The sequence below is a fragment of the Notolepis coatsorum genome (assembly GCF_963971535.1).
Source record: "Notolepis coatsorum genome assembly, chromosome: 6".
Classification (NCBI taxonomy): domain Eukaryota; kingdom Metazoa; phylum Chordata; class Actinopteri; order Aulopiformes; family Paralepididae; genus Notolepis; species Notolepis coatsorum.
The window spans coordinates 92,103,692-92,125,204 of record NC_140170.1 but is presented as its reverse complement, the minus strand read 5'-3'; the positions used below and the strand labels follow the sequence as shown (position 1 = coordinate 92,125,204).

Genomic DNA, 21,513 nt, shown 5'->3' with positions numbered 1-21,513 from the left:
ACAAAACAAAACAATCAAACAGAAATCAAAAGAAATCAGTACATTACAGAAGGAATTTCTTGTATGATTGACAGTCTTTATGGTGGTTGTATTCCGTTGGATGTCCTTTTCTTGTCACAGCAGCTCACAAATCTTGCTGCTGTGTTTGCACATTGTTGTATTTCACCCAGTAGGTATGGGAGTTTAGAGTTATTTTCCATGTTTTCAAAGTATCTTTGGGTGTTTGCAATTTGTGGAAAGTATATGTAATAATAATAATAATAATAATAAATTCAATTTGTACCGCACTTTATATTTGTGAAAATCTCAAAGTGCTACAGGAGAAAAAGATAAAAAGTTAAATGAATAAAAACAATTCAAATGAATAAAACAACCAATGAAATGGAAGAACATAATTTCCGATCCCGATCATGTGATTTTGAGTATCTGCCGATACCGATCTTTCCCGATCCAATCTTTCACATTAGTAACCGATTTAATGCATTTTTGTCAGAAACTGGCGAAGCGAGACAAGCCCCTCTGTTGCCTCAATAGCCCCAGTCGAGCACGGCGGCTCACATTACATGCACCCTGAGCCCCTGAGAATGAATTAGTTTGGTTGTGTTGAACGCAGCTCTGTTCTTTCCTCCACGTGGAACATCCGCCTTGCAAACATTGCAACTGGCTATTGGACTGGCTTCGGTTTCAATTTTAAAATGCTTCCAAACTTCTGACATTTTGTCTAGCTGCTCCGAGTCATCAGGTGGACATAACCTGCCGGTGTTGCAGGAGCGACGCGTTGTGAGCTTGTAGGTCTGCTATTTTCGGCATACGTCACTGTCGTGCAACGGTGTAAATCAAAGGAAATGTGTTTGTTTTGGCAAATTCTTCTGCTCTGTGCGACAATAAATAAATGAATGATGATATGTAATTTAAAACCAAAACTAAGGCCTCAGTATGAGTTTAAGATGATCCCGATCTTCTGAAAATCATGTGATCGGCCCCCGATCCCGATCACATGATCGGATCGGGACATTCCTAGTTTTTAGGCCCCTTTTAAAAACCTCAACGGACTGTGGTGCTCTCAGATGGTCGGGGAGGGCATTCCACAGCCGAGGAGCAGCTGAGCAGAAGGCCCGGTCACCCATGGTGCAAAGGTGTGTCCTGTGTATGGGTTGGAGTGTGTTTGAGTGTCCAGAGCAGAGGGAGCGGGTAGAGGTCGGGGGAGCGATGAGCTCCTTTAGATAGGAGGGGGCGTTGCTGTGGATGCACTGATGGGTGAGGAGGGAGACCTTGAATTCAATCCTGGAGGAGACAGGGAGCCAGTGTAGGGAATGGAGTATGGGTGTGATGTGATCATATTTCCGCACTCTCATCAGGATCCTAGCAGCACAGTTCTGAATGTGTTGGAGCTTCTGGATGCTCTTGTTAGGGATCCCGATGAGCAGTGCGTTGCAGTAGTCAAGCCTTGAGGAGACAAAGGCGTGAATGAGCTTTTCCGCATCTGGCAGGGTGAGTGTGGGACAGAGTCTTGCTATGTTTCTAAGGTGGAAGAATGAGGTTTTGCACATGTGCTTAATGTGGGAGTCAAAGATCAGGTGGGGGTCCATTTTTATGCCCAGGTTAGTTATTACAGGTGAGAGGGGGAGGTTCTGGCTGAAAAAGGTGATGCTGGTTATTGGGGATGATTTGATTTGGTGTGGGGTGCCGATTAAAATGGCTTCTGTTTTGGCGCTGTTTATTTGTAGGAAATTGAGACTCATCCACGCCTTTATCTCCTCAAGGCAGGTGGTCAGTGTGGATGAAGGTGATGACGGTGGTGATGGTAGGGGGGCAGAGGGAAGTGGGGCAGTCCTGAGGTAGAGTTGGGTGTAATCAGCGTAGCAGTGGAAGAATATCCCATGCCGGCTGATCGACCAAGGGGGAGCATATATAGAGTGAAGAGGGTGGGGCCGAGGACGGAACCTTGGGGGACGCCGCAGGTCACAGGCTGTGTCCGGGAATTTGCGCCCCCCCAAGGAGACGCACTCAGTTCTGTCTGTGAGGTAGGAGGTGAACCACTGTAGTGCAGAGTCGGAGAGTCCTATGGAGGAGTGAATACGGTCTCTGATGTCTTGGTATAGTGGGCAGGTTGTTAAGAAGTGTAGCTCGGTTTCCAACTCTTCTTGTGTGCAGTGGGTGCATAGTCTTCTCTTGGGAGCCAGGTCTGCCTATGGTGGCCTTTCTTGATGGCTAGGCTGTGCTCGCTGAGTCCTAGTACCTAGTCAAGGATCTTCTTAGTTTTGGGTCAGTCACAGTGCTCAGGTATTCTGCCACTGTGTACTCTCTGTTTAGGGCCAAATAACATTTCAATTAGCTCTGGTTTTGGGTTGATTCTTTCCAATGTGTCAGTAGTAGTAGATAGTTTTATTTTTGTTTTCTTATAATTTGGTTTAGTCCAGTGTGGTTTCTGTCTGGTGGCTCTGCTTGTGTTTGTGAGGAGAGTCCCAGAACCATCTGGCTGAGTGGGCATCTCTCAAGGGTCTCTCTGTAGGTGAAGGCTTTGTTATGGAGTTTTAGGTGATTCTAGAATTTAAATGCTCTTTTTTGGATTTTGATAGTTATTGGGTCTTCCTAGTTCTGCTCTGCATGCATTATAATGTTTTCCGTTGGGTGCGGAGAATGGATTTGCAAAATTATGCATGCAGAGTCTCAATTGGGTGTTTGTCCCATTTAGTGAAGTCTTGGTTTGCAAGTGGGCCCCAGACTTCGCAAACCATACAGGGAATTGGGTTCTATGACAGAGTCTAATATTTTGAGCCAGATTTTCCCTCCATAGTCCATAGTTAACTCGCGATTAATCGCAAATTAATCACATTCAATTTTTTTTTAATGTATCTACCGTAAACAGATATTTTTCAAGTTCCAAGTTTTAATACTCTTATCAACATGAGAGTCAACAAATGCTTGCTTTATGCAGCCATTTAACACAAAAGGATGACCCTCATGCATTGCAAATTTGCATCAAATTCAAAACAGAGTGATGCACAAAATAACTTCAAAGAAAATAATAATTTAAAACAATGAATAGAGTGTGCATGAAATAATAGGGGAAAGAAAACTTTAGGAACTTGTTACATTCACCCACACAAGGGCTGAGTAATCGCACCCCCCCCTCTCTCTCTCACACACACACACTCTCCCAGCTCTCTTTCTCTCTTGCCCCTTCCTCATCTCTCTCACCCCCATCTATCTCTCTCTCTATCTCTCACACACACACACACACACACACACACACACACACACACACACACACACACACACACACACACACACACACACACACACACACACACACACACACACACACACACACACACACACACACACACACACACACACACACACACTTCAGAAACAAACATAGTATCAATGAGAGCATCAATAATACACCTGAGTGAAGTCTAGTAAAAATAAAAAGTAAAAAAATAAATAAAAAAAAAAGTAAAAAAAAAAACATCTTAAAAGTTAATCGTGAGTTAAAAAGAAATAGTGACATTAATAGAATCGGGCGTTAACTTTGACAGCCTTAGACTCATAATGCATGATTTGTAAGAAAACACCCTAAGTATGGCTTAGTAGATGCATTGGGCATATGTCTACAAACAGACGTATGGTCACTTGTGCTAGTCATAGGTGAACAGGGCATATGATCAAACATGGTTCCTAGCATCTTTCATGCAGAGGGTTCACTAATTTCTACAAATCCTACACAAACAACATATTTCATAGCACAACTATTCAGTGACATAATATGTGAGTTTCATCAACTTACCATTGTTTGTTTTAATTTGATGACTTTAAGTGTGGGAGTAGGTGGGGGCACACAGATGCACAACATCAATTATGGAAGAAAACTGAAGTTTGAAATGCCCCAGACCAATGCTGATTGGTCAGATGCCATGTTCTGTGATGTAGCCACATTTCCCCTGATTGGCTGAGAGAAATCGATGTTGTTGGGCGGGATGAGGCATGTACACTTCAGTTACCAAATATGGTTAGCTGCCGACTAAGGGTAAAGAGAGAGAGAGAGAGAAAAGGAGAGAGAGAGAGAGAGATATGGAGAGTGTGACAGAGAGTGTAGTTAAGCAGCTAAGTAGAATTTCCTTAGCAAAAAGGCTTCATTTTCTCCATAATAATTTTGCTCACGGTACAGTAAGGCCTCCTAGCTAATTAAGTCTGGGCTTTCATGAGGTCAGCTTGTCTATGGACATTGTTAAAATCACCCTAATGATTCCCCTTGTCTACTACTGACCTGTTGAACTCCCAGAGTGCCACAGTATCAGTGCTGGACAAGTGTTTATGATGATCACTTGGCTTCTGCACCTTCCCATTGACTCCATTCAGTTGAACAAAAGTAGAAGTATCAATTTGAGTGCCGGTTGAGTCAAACTGTACATTCACATTCACCCTACACTCTTTTATTTATTCATAACTTTATTTTACCTCAGGAGTCAATTGAGGGGGACCCTCATTTTGAATGATGCAGAGGGTACACAATGGCATCATAAATGATAGAAGATTCAATCACACAAACACACACACACACGCGCACACACACGCGCGCACGCACGCACCCACACACACACACACACACACGCACGCACGCACGCACGCACGCACGCACGCACACACACACACACACACACACACACACACACACACACACACACAACACACGCACACACACACACACACACACACACACACACACACACACACACACACTCAAAGTACAGTATGTCCTCAATTGAAACCAAGAACTGCAAGCATCGCTCCTTGCAGACACACTATCGGTGAAGAACGACATCTCAGTTAAACTCTCCTTGCTGGAATACAGAGAAACTTATGATTGTGTGTGTGTGTAGCTACTTTAGATTACTTCTTACAGTAACTGCACTGTCAATAGCCAATGTACTCTTACTTCCCAACAGACCGCTGTCACCATAGAAACGTATCGTACAGGTTAGAGTGACACATCATTTCCAGAGAACTGATAGCAAGTATGATATTGCCTTGCAAAACTGCTTTTTTTCTTTCCAGGACAGGTAGTCTAGCACAGTCTCTGGAGCGTAACAGTAAGAAGCATTTTGTATGAAAGTATTCTGTACTTCTGTATGACAACTATTAAAGAAACTTGAAAACTTGAAACTAGTAGGCGAAGGAGAGCGCAAAAAAAGAAGCAGTTGGAAAATCTTTATCCGTTAAGGGGGAGAAGACATTTTCCAAGGTGGAAGTTTACTCCAATCGTCCCCTGACATCCCCTGCATGTTTGATTATCATTGCGTTTTGAGTATCTCTTCTCCCGTGCCTGAGAATGAATCACGTGCACAACGATGGTTCTTCTTTGAACCAAAGGTAAAAGATATATGGGTGACATAAAAAAATTTATTGAGTAAGATCAAACTATTGGTACAAAACATAGGCAATTTAATTCGGAGATGAGCAGCGGTGCGTACGGTGGGTTCCATTTTGCGGTGAACACGGTGATGCCATGGAAGAAGGAAGAAGGAAGATGGCAGCGATGAATGACGTGTCTTGATGGACCCCCCCCCCCCCCCCCCCCCCAGAACCGACCATGCTGGTTTGTTCTGTTTACGGCCCGTAATCACTCACCTTATTGTCAAACGGAACAACACTGCCTCTGTGGTTTTGAAGTGTTTTGTATGCCTATAGCACAACATAACAATGATTGGTTGAATTGAGGTCTTTTGTACAGCCCATCGAGTGTTCCTGGAGAATTTCCGGCACTTGAATCAGTGAGGTGCGACTTATTCACGTTCGCCTGGACCGGGTTTCCTTTCTTGTTCAGTAATTAAGATAAGAGTTATACATGAGAGTCAGTTGAATTGCCGTCACGCAGCGTGGTGTTCCATGCGCCACAGATGTTGTACAATGCATGTATAGGTTGTTGCTTACATGAGTCAGACGGATTTACATAAGTATACACAAATTACATAATTGAATCCGCTGTCATGTTGAGTGCATATTCCATTCCATTTGGTCAGTGTGAAGGAGAGGCTCCTTCATGTGGCGCCAGCACGTGTTTTATTGTGTATTTATGGAGCACATTTGTATGTCGTGTTTTGTCCTGTTTGTATTTCAATAATACTATTCATATTTCTATAATTCAGTACTAATATCATCTCTCAAAGCGTAACCATAAAATGTTGTACTTTGTGGCTCCATGTCTTGTCTGTTTGGTTCCGAATTGATTGATGATCAGCAAGGCCTTGATTTTTAAATCAGGTGTGCCCATGGTGAGGGGAGGATGCCTTTTTGCACAATACAGTACCTGCCAACTCATGTGTTTGACTTTCTTTTTTTTTAAAGATACATTTTTTAGCGTTTATCGCTTTTTACTACTGGGCAGTCCAGTAGAGAGAGAGAGAGAGAGGAGGAACGGGAGACAGAGTGGGGGGAAGACATTCGGCAAATAACGACGGGTCCGGGAATCGAACCCGGGTCGGCCGTGCCAAGACCCTGTTTGATTTTCTTTTATGGAGAACAAATAGTATTATAAATAAATATATATTTTTGTAGAAATGATTCATCTTTAGCCTGAGCGGTCCGCCGGTGGACTGTAGATGACATCATGTCATAAATCAATCTCTCCAGACTGTATGACATTAAGTAGCATTTTTTTTGCAAATGTATCCAAGAGTAAAGACCCTAACCATGTCATAACAGCAGTCATAGTGTATATTTTCAACAATACGTTTGTTTACCAATAGGTTAAAGTGTTATTAATGAGATTTTAGTTTATAGAATCTCTTAATAATTTTGCAAATATCCGCCATTTTGAATTAGTGACGCGTCGCCAGTTGTAGTCATATGAGGAGAGGGCATCCAGAGCTCTCAATGAGCGTTGACATTTCGAAAAACTACCTTTCCCAGCCGATTCCAGCTTCCTGCAAGCAAATTACTTCTGTATGAATTTTTTTTATTTCTCTTATTTCTCTGGATTCTCTATCACAAAACTGAACGTTATTGGCATAGACTGGAGCGCAGTTAGTGTGTCTACCTTCTGCGAACATTTAGCAACAATCCCCGCAGCAATCCGATCCAAAATGGCGGAGCCATATCCAGTATAAGAATGGAACTGTACATACAGTAGATTTCATTCACGGTTATTCAGTGCACACCTGGAGATACTAAATCCAAATTGAACGCTGCCATTTGAAAAAGGAGATTTGGCTCGATCCATAGATGTGCAAGTTGGCTATAATAAGGTAATTTATAGGCCTGGTATTCTATATTCTATAATAATATTTCAAATTGCATGGGTCCGGGTGGCAGAATTCAGTACTGTATCTACAAAATAGTATGTTTAATCATCTTCCCTTTATTCATTTGCTTAGATTTTTTGTACACATGATCTCAAGAAGGTGCTGAATGAGCTCAGTGGCAGATTATCGTGTCTGGTCATTTTTATTCTCCTTTGTTTCATCACAATTTACTCAAGCCTAGTAACAGACACAATATTTCTGACAGTGGGAATACATTCCATGAGATCCTTAGATGCCCTACATACCAATAACATGCAAATGGACCTTGTAGAAGTCGAGCAATCTTCCATTTACTTAGGTATGTATTTTTATGCAGATTTTCAGAAAATAAGGCTAGGGCTTAACAGGTTAAAGCCTTTTCAGTGCACAAGGTATGACCAGAATTTTCCAGTATGTGAAAATTCCAACTGTATATCCACACTCCTACACATACCACAGCCTGCTAAATACCTCTGCCCAAGAGAGCAATATTGTTTTACCAAATCGGGACATTTTGACACCAAATATTTTATTGGGTGTATACAGAGTATCGCAAGTAACCAAAAAAGTAAGCTTGTCTCAACATCTATGAGTTATACAGTGATATGAGTTATGTCGGAAACCATACCTTTTATGGCTGCGTTCATCATCGTTTCCATGGACACATCAAATAAACAAGAATGCACAGACACCTTGAATTTTTTAAATTTTTGGATCTTATTTATAAAAGACTATAACATTATTTATTAAATATAATATGAGTAAACGTAGCAACGCATAGTTTACTTCCTGTATCTCCAAAAAATAACACATTTTCAGGAAGAGAGAAAGAGCCTGTAAGAAAAGGTATCATGGTCTTTCCAAAAAAAAAAGTATCATGGTATTTCTACAAACATACTACAGATGCAGCTCTTAGGACTCTGAGCTCTGCTCTTCACTGCTACTGCGGTAATCATGCACCATTAACCTGGCAGTGCTGTTAACGAGGTGTTAACGACACTGCACCCTTGCAGTAGAGGTGCGATTTTTAAGATCTGTATGGCATTTACCATAATTTATGAACACTATTGGTAGTGTCGGAAATCCCATGGTGTTATTAAAGGGCCACCAAAAGACTATGCTGATTTATTTTCCACATAATCTCACACACATCCAAAATCTCTAAACAGTTTTGCACACATTAATTTAGTTTGACAGTTATTGAAAGTAAATTAGTTTGAATATGTCCACCAGTGATGTCATAAGGGACATTGAATCCTTGTGTAGTATTAATTACAGCTAAATTAAATTATGTAGATAGCAATACATTGTCGTATAGGTACTGCTACCTTCTCATTTGAGCTGCAATTAACTCAATACATTTTCAATGATTTGGGGATTTTGGGGATTTTGCAGGTACGAGGTCGGCAGACGTTCTCTACATACAAGGTGTCTCCTGGATGCCTGGCAGGTCTGTGCAACACCGGAACGATAGCATTGAAGAAAAACAGCCGTTAATACTTTTGTTGCCTCTGCATGGCTGGACTTCTCTGGCTCAGCTGGAAGAGGGTAGAAACAGACGGTGAGGTTGAAGAGTACATCCATACCCTCGTTCCCCTGCTGACTAACATGACATTTCAAAAACAAGCTGTTTCCTTCTGTGAGAAAGCTGAACCTCTTGGTCACAGGCTGCCAGACACCCAACTATCACCACCCTGTGATATCCTGAAGTCACGTCAGTAAGTCTAACTCAGTGCCAGAGAGTTTGTGTGTGGCTGTTAGAGATTCCCAACAATTGGCAAGTGGCAAACAGATGTCAGCACCATCAATCTGTTGGAATTCTTCCTTTTGTTTCTCCTTTTGTATCTGAAGTCAGAGTTAGAACAGTGCCAGTAAGGCCAGCTGAATCAAATTGTCTTGCCGGATAACGCTCTTTCCCCCTCGTGGGTGGGGGTGGGGGTGAGGGTGCTCAAATTGACTAGAATGACATTGCCATGTTTCATCTGCTTTCCATTTTTGGTGGAATTGAAACGTAACATCTGATGATTGCCGCTTTTCATTGTGGCTCAGCGGGGCCCACGGAATAATATGAGGACTGAATTAGAACGGGCCGGCGAGGAAGAGAAGGGATATTGTAGCAGAGAGCTTTTCTGTCCATTGGCATTCTCGCTGCGGAGGCAAAAAGCCAGTCAATTAAAACCCGACATTGATGTGAGGATTATGCTATTAGTTGAGACCAGGATTCTCATTAGTTGCTGTGCCACTGCTGGGCCAAGCCAGACAGTGCTTTTTCAGTGAGATGGAGAGAGAGAGAGAGAGAAAGAGAGAAAGAGAGAAAGAGAGAGAGAGAGTGAGCGAGAATATCACACTGCATTGATCCCACAATTGTTGGTCTGTCTGTCTGATGGTCTGTGTGCATCGGTCAGTAAACCGATTAGTTCTTTGTTAATCTTGCTTTCTTTGCTTGCATTGGTCTTGTCTATATTTCTATCTACTTCTTGGCTTTCAGTTTGTCAGTCAGTCTGATGGATTCTTCCAAAAGCTTCCATCAGCTTTTCCTTCTGTCTGTCTGTCTGTCTGTCTGTCTGTCTGTCTGTCTGTCTGTCTGTCTGTCTGTCTGTCTGTCTGTCTGTCTGTCTGTCTGTCTGTCTGTCTGTCTGTCTGTCTGTCTGTCTGTCTGTCTGTCTGTCTGTCTGTCTGTCTGTCTGTCTGTCTGTCTGTCTGTCTGTCTGTCTGTCTGTCTGTCTGTCTGTCTGTCTGTCTGTCTGTCTGTCTGTCTGTCTGTCTGTCTGTCTGTCTGTCTGTCTGTCTGTTTTCCGTCTACACTATGTGGCTGACCAGTGAGAGACTGTCCCCAGGTTGTTTAGTGACCTAGTACGCATGATCCACATCATGGTATTAGTAAATGTCCCTAAATGCATAATTATTATTCTCTGTGTGGCAGTGGCACTCATAGTGCTTAAGCAACATGAGTCGGGTGGTAACAGCTGCTGAGCGGAACACCGTTTTACACAGTTATTACAGTTTTTCTCAATTGCTTTGGTGCATTTCTCTGATCAGAATTAAAGTTCTCATAACTGTTAGTGCATTTCTCAAAACAATTAGTACAAACTGCAAAACCTAGGTGATAACCTGCAGAAGCGTGTCACTTGCTCAAAATGGATAATTCATTCCTCAAAAGCAAGTATTCATGTCAATGAAAGTGTCACTGTCATCAAAATGAAAAGTCCTGACACTATTGTTTATGAACAAGATAGTCAAATGGCTTTGCCATGTTTTCGTTATGACAGTTCACTCTGTAAGTGTTTTCCAAAGCAAAAAAAGTCAGATCTTGGTGACACTTTCTGAAAATGCTCAAGACAGCACTATACACTATTTGCACAGCAATTTGAAATCTACAGTTACACATTGCTGTATTTATTGAGGTAAATGAGTACAAGACACGTATGTTTCACATTTTTACTGCATATGTTCTTTGCAATTTTAATTTGTTCACAGCATTGTGCAAAAGAAAAATACAAACTAATTTACAACAAACATAAGAAACACCCTTTGGCCTTTGGGTAGAGCTGTGCACAACTGTAAACAATATTGCAGTACATATTGGAACTGAATTGGAACATACAACATACACAGTACTGTAAATCATTCATTCACATCCAGACGTTCCTGTCTGTCTGGCTATTGGATTCAGGAATGGGGAGTAGGGAGGGAGATATTCCACCAGCATCCTTTCATGTGCAAACCACTGTGTGACCAGAATTGCGTGGTGAAAACGCACATTATCCCATACAACAACGTACTTGGTCAGATGGTCGCCATTTAGACCCCTCTCATTCTCAGGGACTATGTCCCTGTAAAGAGTGTCTAAAAAAGTCAGCAGATGTTGTGTGTTGTATGGACCAATGCGGGGCATATGGGTGAGGACGCCGTTTTCTGAGATGGCTGCACACATTGTAATATTCCCTCCTCGTTGGCCTGGGACATCAGTGGTTGCTCTCTGTCCAATGCGATTCCTTCCACACCTTCTACCTTTTTCCAGATTTAAACCCGCCTCATCAACATATTTGAATATGTGCAGCGATTCCCTGGCATCCAGCTCCATTCAGGGGAAAAATTATAAAGAAATGTATAAAATTTGCTTGACAGATTTTGACAACTAGTTCAACATATTTGTATGTAATGACTCAAGCAATGAAATGAGGACTATTAGTTTTATAGGGAATGACTATTCAGCAGTCATAAGTATAGTTCATTTTGACTGACATGACCTAAGCAAATGATAATGTTATAAAACAGCAGAGAATTGTATGAAAGCAATTGATGCATGTCCAAAAGCATTTGCAATTTGTTCGGAGGAATGAGAAACTGCTACTATGATGTGCACAAATTACAAAATGTTGTGGAGGTTGAACTAACAGTTATGAGAACTTTAATTCTGATCAGAGAAATGCACCAAAGCAATTGAGAAAAACTGTAACTGGAACCCCGCGCCCTGTGGATGAGATGCTCACATGCAAAGTAACATACGAAAACACGGTGACTCATTTAAAAAAGGCAATGAGTTCCTTCTCTCTCTCTCTTTCTTTCTCTCTCTCTTTCTAAATCTTTCTCTCCCCCTCTCGCTTTCTTACAAACCTTTGCCCCCCCCCCCCCCCCCCTTGCTCCTGGCTCCCTGCTGTAGTGAAGACATGGGGCTAGATCCACAAAGAATGGATTGCACGGAGCAAGTTGCACCCTTACTTACAATTAATTATGAATTGAAAATTGGGGACCCTGATGTAAACAAGACAACAGTCTTTCTCTGGTCTGCATCCCGTTAACAATTGTGTGTATTGAGCCGTAGCCTACTGTATTGTTCCCATTCTGCAATCTGTTAATACAATTTTCATTCAATCAATCACCGTGCAGGTTGATTGATTGAATGAAAGTTTTATTAACAGATTGCAGAATGGGTCCCCCATTTTCAATTCATAATGAATTGTAAGTAAGGGTGCAACTTGCTCCGTGCAATCCGTTCGTTGTGGATCTAGCCCATGGTGTTTCAACAGTGGAATAAAAAATGTAACTCGTAATCATATGATTAAGAATGGGAATTAGGTGTCAAGGAGAAGTGGAGCTAATTTGAAGTGGGTTTTGATTGTGCTAATTGTGTAATCTTCTCCTCTGCTACGTTTACATTTGACCCATTAACAAGAGTACCATGAGAGTGTGTGTGAGTGTGTGTGTGTGTGTGTGTGTATGTGTGTGCGTGTGTGTGTGTGTGTGTGTGTGTGTGCAAGAATGTGTAGGCCTATGTGTGTGTGTGTGTGTGTGTGTGTGTGTGTGTGTGTGTGTGTGTGTGTGTGTGTGTGTGTGTGTGTGTGTGTGTGTGTGTGTGTGTGTGTGTGTGTGTGTGTGTGTGTGTGTGAGAGAGAGAGAGAGATAAGTATACCCTATTATTGAACTTGTTTAATCTAAAAAACATGATGAAACACATGATAAAATACATTACAGCATGACTCTATCTCATTATCAAACGGCTTTTATTTGTCATTATCATCAAACCAAGGGGGGTCCCTGTTGCCCCCCAGGCATTAAACAGCCATGCTACCTCATAATTGGACAGTGTGATGACCTGGGAATGAAAATGGGCTCATCATGCGTCATTTTGGTGTCACTCAACTCGTTCTGCAAAGTGTTATTCGTGTAATAGGGGCGCTAATTTGGATTAAAGGCATTTGGTGAAAAGCCTCCGCCGCTTAGCCACAGCACAAACTACTGTCTCCTCCACCCTGGCGAGTCACAGCTCACTGAATGATGGAATGAGCCTGTACCTCATGCCTTATGGCTACGTTTTCATCCACTGCAACATTCTGATGATTGATTTATTGATTATCATTCCAAGTGAAACGATAGTCTGGTTTGAGGTGTTTACATGTCTAAAATGCCTTTAATTATATGACTAACATTTCTATACTGACATTTTAATCTGAATGTACACTCTGATTAAGGCCTCATTAACTCATTGGTGGCCAATAACAAGTAAACTTGTGTTTTGCCGGCAACGCTTGAGCGCCAATAACGAGTAAACTCGTTTTTGGATCCTTTGATATTTTTCCTTTGATCCCCGTTCTAAACGATCATCTGGGTCACTCTAGCCGTCCCTCGCTAATTTGCCTACGTTGGAATTGCAATGCTGATCGAATCTCACCAGGTGGCAGTATCGCCTACCTTTTGAACTCTGATAGAAAGGGATCAGTAGAGACAATGGCTGGACTGGACTGTCGAGACTCACTCTGAGGGGGAGGAGCTCTTGCAGAGCAATCGCATGGAGATCTGCTCGCCTCAACCTATAGTTTTCCATAAACATGTGTAATTGCATATAAACTAGTAATCGCGATCGCTGATCGGATCATTGGAATTATTCTTCTTGGAGTACCTTCTGGCTAAGGTAAGGTGTCTATTTTAACGAACCTGAAACATGTTTCTTCGGGGACAGTCCTCATCCCAACTCAAAATAACCTGAACACTACCAAACGCATTCCTTCCGTGGACATACAGTAATGAGCGGTTTATATATTTCGGTATAGTATTTATTGTGAACGGTCTGGGGTCTTGTGGGTATTATTTCATACCAGAACACTAGAGATATGTGTTCTCAGTACCGTCTGCACCTCCTCAGTATTCTCTTGTGCTTTAAAAAAAAAAAAATGTCAGAATGTAATGATGGTAGGGTGAAGGACTGAAACCCTGAATCCCTAAAGGGCCTTCACTCCTGTGTGTCTCTCTCTTCCTTTGTTTCCCTCTCAAAACTGCTTTGTGTCTCGGTAGCGGAAAAGAGCCCTGTTTTGCACCTCAGACTGTCTGAACCCATTTTATGAATATATAGTAGTTGAAGGGAGAAGAGAAACATTAGTAGCAGTAGAAAACTCTAGTGTGTGTGTCTGTGTGTGTGTGTGTGTGTGTGTGTGTGTGTGTGTGTGTGTGTGTGTGTGTGTGTGTGTGTGTGTGTGTGTGTGTGTGTGTGTGTGTGTGTGTGTGTGTGTGTGCATGCGTGCGTGTGTGTGTGTGTGTGTGTGTGTGTGTGTGCAAAACCAGTGCACTGGGAGAGGAGGGGGTGTTACTATAATCACATAACAATTTCCTGTAATGAATGTAATGTAAGGCATTGCTGTTCCAATATCAGTAATTACATTACAGATTGAACAAACATGTTTTTACTAAAGTGAAATGCATGACCTCGCCTGGTTCATGTTCGCCTCAGGGATGCATCAATGCCACTTTTCCAATACCAATACCGATTCAGAGAACTAAAAGTTCAGTAGCTATAGTTAAGTCAAGTCAAGTGTTCCTTTATTATTCTCCATTAGCAACATGGGGGGGGGGGGGGGGGGGGTACGGTAGAATAGGTAGTAATAATAATGATAATACGTTCACATTTACATAATAGTGATACTAGTAATAGTAGTGAACAGTAGTGAGCAGGGCCGCCTGGGAGAAATGCGAGGCCCTGTGCGAGATTTAAACGCGAGCCCCCCCCCCCCCCCCCTAAAAGGTAAAAAAAAAATATATATATATATATATATATATATAATATTTTTTATTTTAAATTTTTTTCATACAGTCAACATATTCTTAAATAATAGCGCTGCCCGAGGCTGGGCATGATACAGTCAACATATAGCAAGAGAGAGAGCGAGAGAGAGCTCCCGTTCTACAGTCAATATACAGTGTGATCGCTGCACAGACCCGGCAATGCCCCTGACCCTCCACCAGAGCAAGGCCAGAGAGAGAGAGACACATTGGAAAGAAACAACCCAAAACCAGAGCAAATTGAAATGCTATTTGGCCCTAAACAGAGAGTACACAGTGGCAGAATACCTGAGCACTGTGACTGACCCAATACTAAGAAGATCCTTGACTAGGTACAGACTCAGCGAGCACAGCCTAGCCATCGAGAAAGGCCGCCATAGGCAGACCTGGGCCCTCATTCATCAACGTGTTCTACGCACAGATTTGTGCTTACCCTGTGCGTACGATCATTTCTAAGCAAAGAGTGGGATTCATCAATTTCAACTTGAACTTGACTTCGTGCTTATATTTACGCACAGCTCGGACCATGCGTACCTGGCGCCCAGTGGTAGAATATATTATTACAACAAGGAAATGAGCTTCTGTGCATAATAACACTGGATGTTCTGTATGAACCGTAATTCATTATAGTTCATTGTAAAATAGCAACAGTAGTGTAATTATGGTCAAAACCCTATAAATAGCATTTGGAATAATAGATCTTTCTCTCAGAATGAATGCAGCATGGTTTATATAGCGTTATCGGAATATACGGGGTGTAGGCTACTGACTGACTGCGCTCCGCGTAGCTTGATTGATTGATTGATTGAAAAGTTTATTAACAGATTGCAGAATGGGTACAGTACAGTACAGCTCAGTACATACAATTGTTAAGGGGATGCAGACCAGAGAAAGACTTTCGTCTTGTTTACATCAGGGTCCCCCATTTTCAATTCATCATAAATCATAAAGCTCAACTCGTTATTATTTTGCGCACAGACCGCCGAAACACGGGAACGTTTTGATTATATTTAAAAGGCTTTACGTTAAACGAAACAAGTGGAATTTCGAAGCTGTAAGCAGAATACAAGTCATATGAATATAGTGTTCTTCCCCCTTTTTACTGTATAAGAAAGAATAGAAAACGCATTGCAATGACACCAGATAGTGGACAGACTATGTATATGATGGAATTCAAGTTCATGTATTGAAAGGCAGGCTACATCATACATGCAGTGAGATTCATTGTTCTTGTATATGCTCTCGTATTATTGTTTATATAGGCTACCCAATACTGACATCAAAATAGATTGTAGTATGCCTCTAGAAATCATATGCAGCAGGTAGAAAATTGATGGGAGATCCATCGCGATTTGGAATAAAATTGAGGAGAACTTTAATCCCTGGGTATTAATCAAACAACACGGGAAAAGGCAGTCATATTCCAGCGCGGTCTTTATTACCCGACAACAAAATAGATGCCTCTAAAAATCATATAGCCAATCGAACACAACTAATAAAGGCATTCATATTACAGCACGGTTATAATGACACACAACCAACACCAAACAGTGGTCAACGAACGGTCTTTATTAGTATTTTGAGCTGTCCAGGCAGAATTGCAGCAATGGTCTTAGGGAGCCGTTGATATCTGACATCACCGTTTACAAGTCCGCCTTTTATTTATCCCATAATACGCGATAGTGTCTTCTTGGTTCGACAGCAGTGAACAATCTCCGTGGAGTTTCTCAGAGTTCCGCTCGGGTCAGTCCATTATTTCACATCCCATGGGGGGTGTTTCCTCACTTTCATGACCATATATGGATAATCATGCACGAGCATTGACGGTAGAACAAAGTGGTATTCATCAACACGGAGGAGCATAGAGCCTGCGTACGCACGTGTGATGAATCCCGACTTCCCTGTGCGTACACTGGTTCTACATTCCGTGCTTATGTGTGGAAATAGAACATGTTCTACGCACACATTGATGAATGAGGGCCCTGGCTCCCAAGCGAAGACCCACTGCACACAAGATGAGGTGGAAACCGAGCTCCACTTCTTAACAACCTGCCCACTATACCAAGACATACTTCCCACAAATTGCAAACACCCAAAGAGACTTTGAAAACATCGACAATAACTCAAAACTCCCATACCTACTGGGAGAAATACAAGAATGTGAAATAAAGCCCATTTGAATTGAAGAGAGAGAGATAGATAGAGCATGTCTGTGTGTGTTAGAAAGAGAGAGATAGAGAGAGATCATGTCTGTTTGTGTGTGTGTGTTAGAGAGAGAGCATGTATATGTGTGTTAGAAAGAAATATAGAGCATGTCTGTGTGTGTTAGAAAGAGAGAGAGAGAGAGAGAGAGAGAGAGAGAGAGAGAGAGAGAGAGAGAGAGAGAGAGAGAGAGCATGTGTGTTTGTGTGTTAGAGAGAGAGAGAGAGCATGTCTGTGTGTGTGTGTTAGAGAGAGAGCATGTATGAGAGAGATAAGCAAAGATGAGCCCCTAAAGGATATTCAACTTTTAATGGAAGAACAAAACAGAAGGAAAAGATAACTTCACAAAGGCAACATGAATATACATAGATCCAAAAGGACAAAGAAAAGATCAACACTTAAATCCAAAGAGAAGAGGCTCTATACCAGAGAAAACAAAGTAGCAAGGAGCCAATGGCCGACATCAGCTAAATAGGCTAACTGCAAATAGAGTAGCCAGGTACTGACACCAGGCCACACACCGTTAGCTACTACAACAGCTAGCCGGCCCGTTTGGCTCAATATAACGTTAGCTACGTTAGCTAGCCGGCCCGCTTTGGCTCAATATAACATTAGCTACAACAGCTAGCTGGCCCGTTTGGCTCCCGAGAGAGAGAGAGATATATATCCACGGCGGGAATAGAATAGAGTGCATTAAAAACTCACCAAACGTCCAAGAGGATGGAGACAACCGTGTGGAGTTGACGAAGTTCATCTGCCGAATGACCGTCCTCTTCATCTTGGCATAACAATGCTGCACACTCTCTCTCTAGGTTAGCTAACGCTAGTTAGCCTTTAGCTAAGCTAGCTACTAGCCGACATCATCATGGCTATCCCAACTGAACCACACGTTAGCACTCGATATTATAACGTAGCTAAAGCTAACTAGCTGTCCCTGCCTTTAGCTATTTCCTTAACCAGCTATAAGTATTACGACAGGCCAGCTGTTTCAATTGCAAATCATGTGGCACCATTCATGTTTCTACACTAAAATATGTGTTAGGAACTGAAGACTACTGTACTTTAATTACTGTCAAGTGAAGCAAGACATCTGTTCTCTGTTCCTTTTCTTTCTGTTTAAAGTCACTCCTCAGAAACTTCAAATCAACTGCACGCATTTGTTTGGGCTTGATCAGTAGCGCTGCTGCCTTTCATGCTAGCAAGCACAGGACATGCTGGAAACCTGGGTCAATGTACAGGTTTGAGCCTAGAAGCAAAAGTCCTTCCAAGCTTGAATGACACCTGTGACTGTAACGCACAAGAACCCCACAGTCACTATTGATGGCGCCACTGTCTCAGCTTCCCCCCATCTCTTTCACCCTCTCCCTCAAGCCCCATATCCGATCCACGCTTTCATCTCCTTCCTTGACTACTGCAACTCACTCTACAGTATGACATCAGTGCTCTAGCTCCATCAATAGACTCCAACTGGTGCAGAATGCATCCAGTGGACTTCTAACTCACACCCTGGCACACCCCAGTCCTAAAAGACCTCCATTGGCTCCCTGTCTCTCAAGTAAAAAATCCGGGTCTTCACCTACAAAGCCCTTCACCAACGGGCCCCATTATCTCCCAGGCTGTAGAACTATCTCCCCGAAGACATTAGAGACTCAGAGTCCCTCGCAGTTTTCTAATCCCGGGTCTTTTCGTCAAGATCCATCTCTTTTCTATTTCCTTCTCCTAGCCCCGCCCCCCCATCCATCCTTGTGTGTTTGTGTCAAATGTGTCTGTTGTTTGTATCACTGCCACCGCCCACCGCTATACAAATCACATTAAATGACAAATCACATTAAACTCTAGATTATAGTTGAATACATTGTGTACTAGGAAACACTCTAATAAATTTTATTAGAGTGTTTCCTAGTACACAATGTATTCAACTATAATCTAGAGTTTGGTGATAATAAAGTGACAGGTCTTCACTCTTTCTCTCTGCCAGATAATGAGGTCATGGTGTCCCATTCAGCAGTGAGCATCCGCATCCTTGACGTCAACGACAACCCTCCTGAGCTGGCCATGCCATACGAAGCCACCATATGTGAAGACGCCAAGCCGGGGCAGGTAAGAGGCTTCCATAATACCAATTAGAATCAGAACCATTGTAAATGATCTGACAGGCAGGTTCATTGATAGCACAGCGCTATGGCCAGGGTTGGGAGGGGTAATATGTTTTATATGTGATATAAAAAAATTGAAAATGTATTCAAAAGAAAATATATGGATAACATGACTTTTACTTAAAGGTCCCATATTGTGGAAAAACTCATTTGGGTCTCTGATGGTCCTACTAACACACACTGAAATAAGACAAGCCAGTTAGAGTCTGCAAGGGTATGTCGGGCAGGATGCTCGAGTCTCAGTTGAGCGACACGTCTCTGTGGGGGAGCCAATGAGTTTGAATTACTCATAGCCTGTTAATTAATGTAAATGTTTTTGGATGACGAGCAAACAGTGTTTCATTCTGCCAGCATAACATCTTGACTTGATATTTAAAAAATATCCAGTTTGAAGCATTATTGAGCAAACACTGACATATTTAACACATTATGACCACTTAATAATACTTTCATACAGGCTAAAACAGTGAGAAGCAGACATTTTATATAAATGTAGGACTTTTCAGTCTCCGAGGTGCACACCTCCGCACGGTGGTCTAGTGGTTAACACTGTCGCCTCACAGCAAGAAGGTCCAGGGTTCGATTCCCACTTGGTGACCAGGTTTCCGCGTTGCCAGGTACCCAGGTGGGGTATCTCCAAGGCCTTTCTGTGTGGAGTTTGCATGTTCTCCCCGTGCTCGCAAGGGTTTCCCCCCCGATAAGATAAACCCAATGGAAAAACATGGTCCCCGGGCGCGGCCCCTTGCCGACGCCTTGTCTGCTTCCGGCTGCCCTTGGGGGGAAGGACGACGGGATGGGTTAAGCGCAGAGCTCAATGGCATCGGCGACCCTGAGAAAAAAGACAATGCGTGTATGTGTATTCCTGTGTGTGTGCCGCCCATTGCATGTCCCATGTCGTTGCATGCCAAATGAAGACCTCTCTAAAGAGGTCCTGCATTATTATTATTATTATTATTATTATTATTATTATTATTATTATTATTATTATTATTATTATTATTATTATTATTATTATTATTATTATTATTATTATTATTATTTTGGAGCGTATTGGGCGCAGCTCGCAAACTTGTCCTTGGTTGGGAATTAAATAAAAGAGAATGAAGATAACACAGATATAAATCGTATCCACAACCCATACGATTTTATTTAACTATCAGCAGGAAAAGGTCAACTGCACACAACATCATTGAGGAATGCCCGTTCAATGTGAGGTGTATTGAGAGAGAGAGAGAGAGAGAGAGAGAGAGAGAGAGAGAGAGAGAGAGAGAGAGAGAGAGAGAGAGAGAGAGAGAGAGAGAGATAGCGAGAGAGAGAGAGAGAGAGAGAGAGAGAGAGAGAGAGATAGAGGGCAGAATCAAGAATCGAGAGGTTTATTTGTCACATACATAGGCATACAGTGAAATGCGGGTGGTCATGCAATATACAATAATAAAATAAAATAGAAAAAATAAAATAGAAAAAATTAAATAGATAAAACACAAGATATGCATGGTAAAAAAAATACATGCTAGGTTCCTGAGAAACTGGTTCTTATATACACTACTATGCAATATACAATTTACAATGTTAACTCTTAATGTATCTAAACTATACAGTACCTCCTTTTTTTAAAGTGTTTCTAAAGATTCTATTTTTTAAAGTGACATTTTGTTGTGAAAGTGATTGTTTTAGCGGTTGCCGCATGAGTGGTGTGTGTGTGTCTGTTTGTGATCATGTGTACTTCAGTGTTCAATGTTCTGATGGCCTGGAGGAAGAAGCTGAGCCTTAGTCTCTCTGTTCTTGCTACGTGTGTACAGAGGCGCTTGTCTGACTGCAGCAGTTTGGACAGACTGTTGTTGGGGTGGTGAGGGTCCTTCATTATTCTGCAGGCTCTGTATTTGCACCTCCTGTTATATAAGTCCTGCAGGGGTGGTAGTGCAATACCCGTAGTACGTTCTGCTAAGCACACCACTCTCTGTAGGGCCTTCCTGTCCTGGGCCGTGCTGTTTCCAAACCAGGCAGTGATGTTTCCAGTCAGAATGCTCTCTACAGCCCCGGAATAGAAGGAGTGGAGTATCTTCCCCCGCTACTCTGAACTTCCTTAATTGTCTCAGGTGATAGAGGCGCTGTTTCGCCTTTTTTACCAAAGAGATATGTGTGTTGTCCATTTCAGGTCCTCTGTGATGTGGACTCCCAGGTACTTAAAACTGCCCACGATAGCCTCATTTATCCACAGTGGCGTGTGTGTCCCCTGCTGTATTCTCCTCAAATCCACGATCAGCTGCTTGGTTTGACCAATGTTCAGGAGTAGGCTGTTATCCCGGCACCAGCGT

General features: G+C 42.3%; 1 protein-coding gene across 1 annotated transcript in view; it reads left to right on the top strand.

Moving 5' to 3' along the window:
- cdh22 (cadherin 22) overlaps positions 1-21,513 on the top strand; it is a gene marked incomplete at both ends in the record, with an annotated part of 232,963 nt that overhangs the window by 83,432 nt on the left and 128,018 nt on the right. Inside the window, one exon of the mRNA XM_084315683.1 lies at positions 19,021-19,142. Coding sequence (XP_084171809.1) covers positions 19,021-19,142 — 122 coding nt within the window. The remainder of the gene's footprint in view (positions 1-19,020; positions 19,143-21,513) is intronic.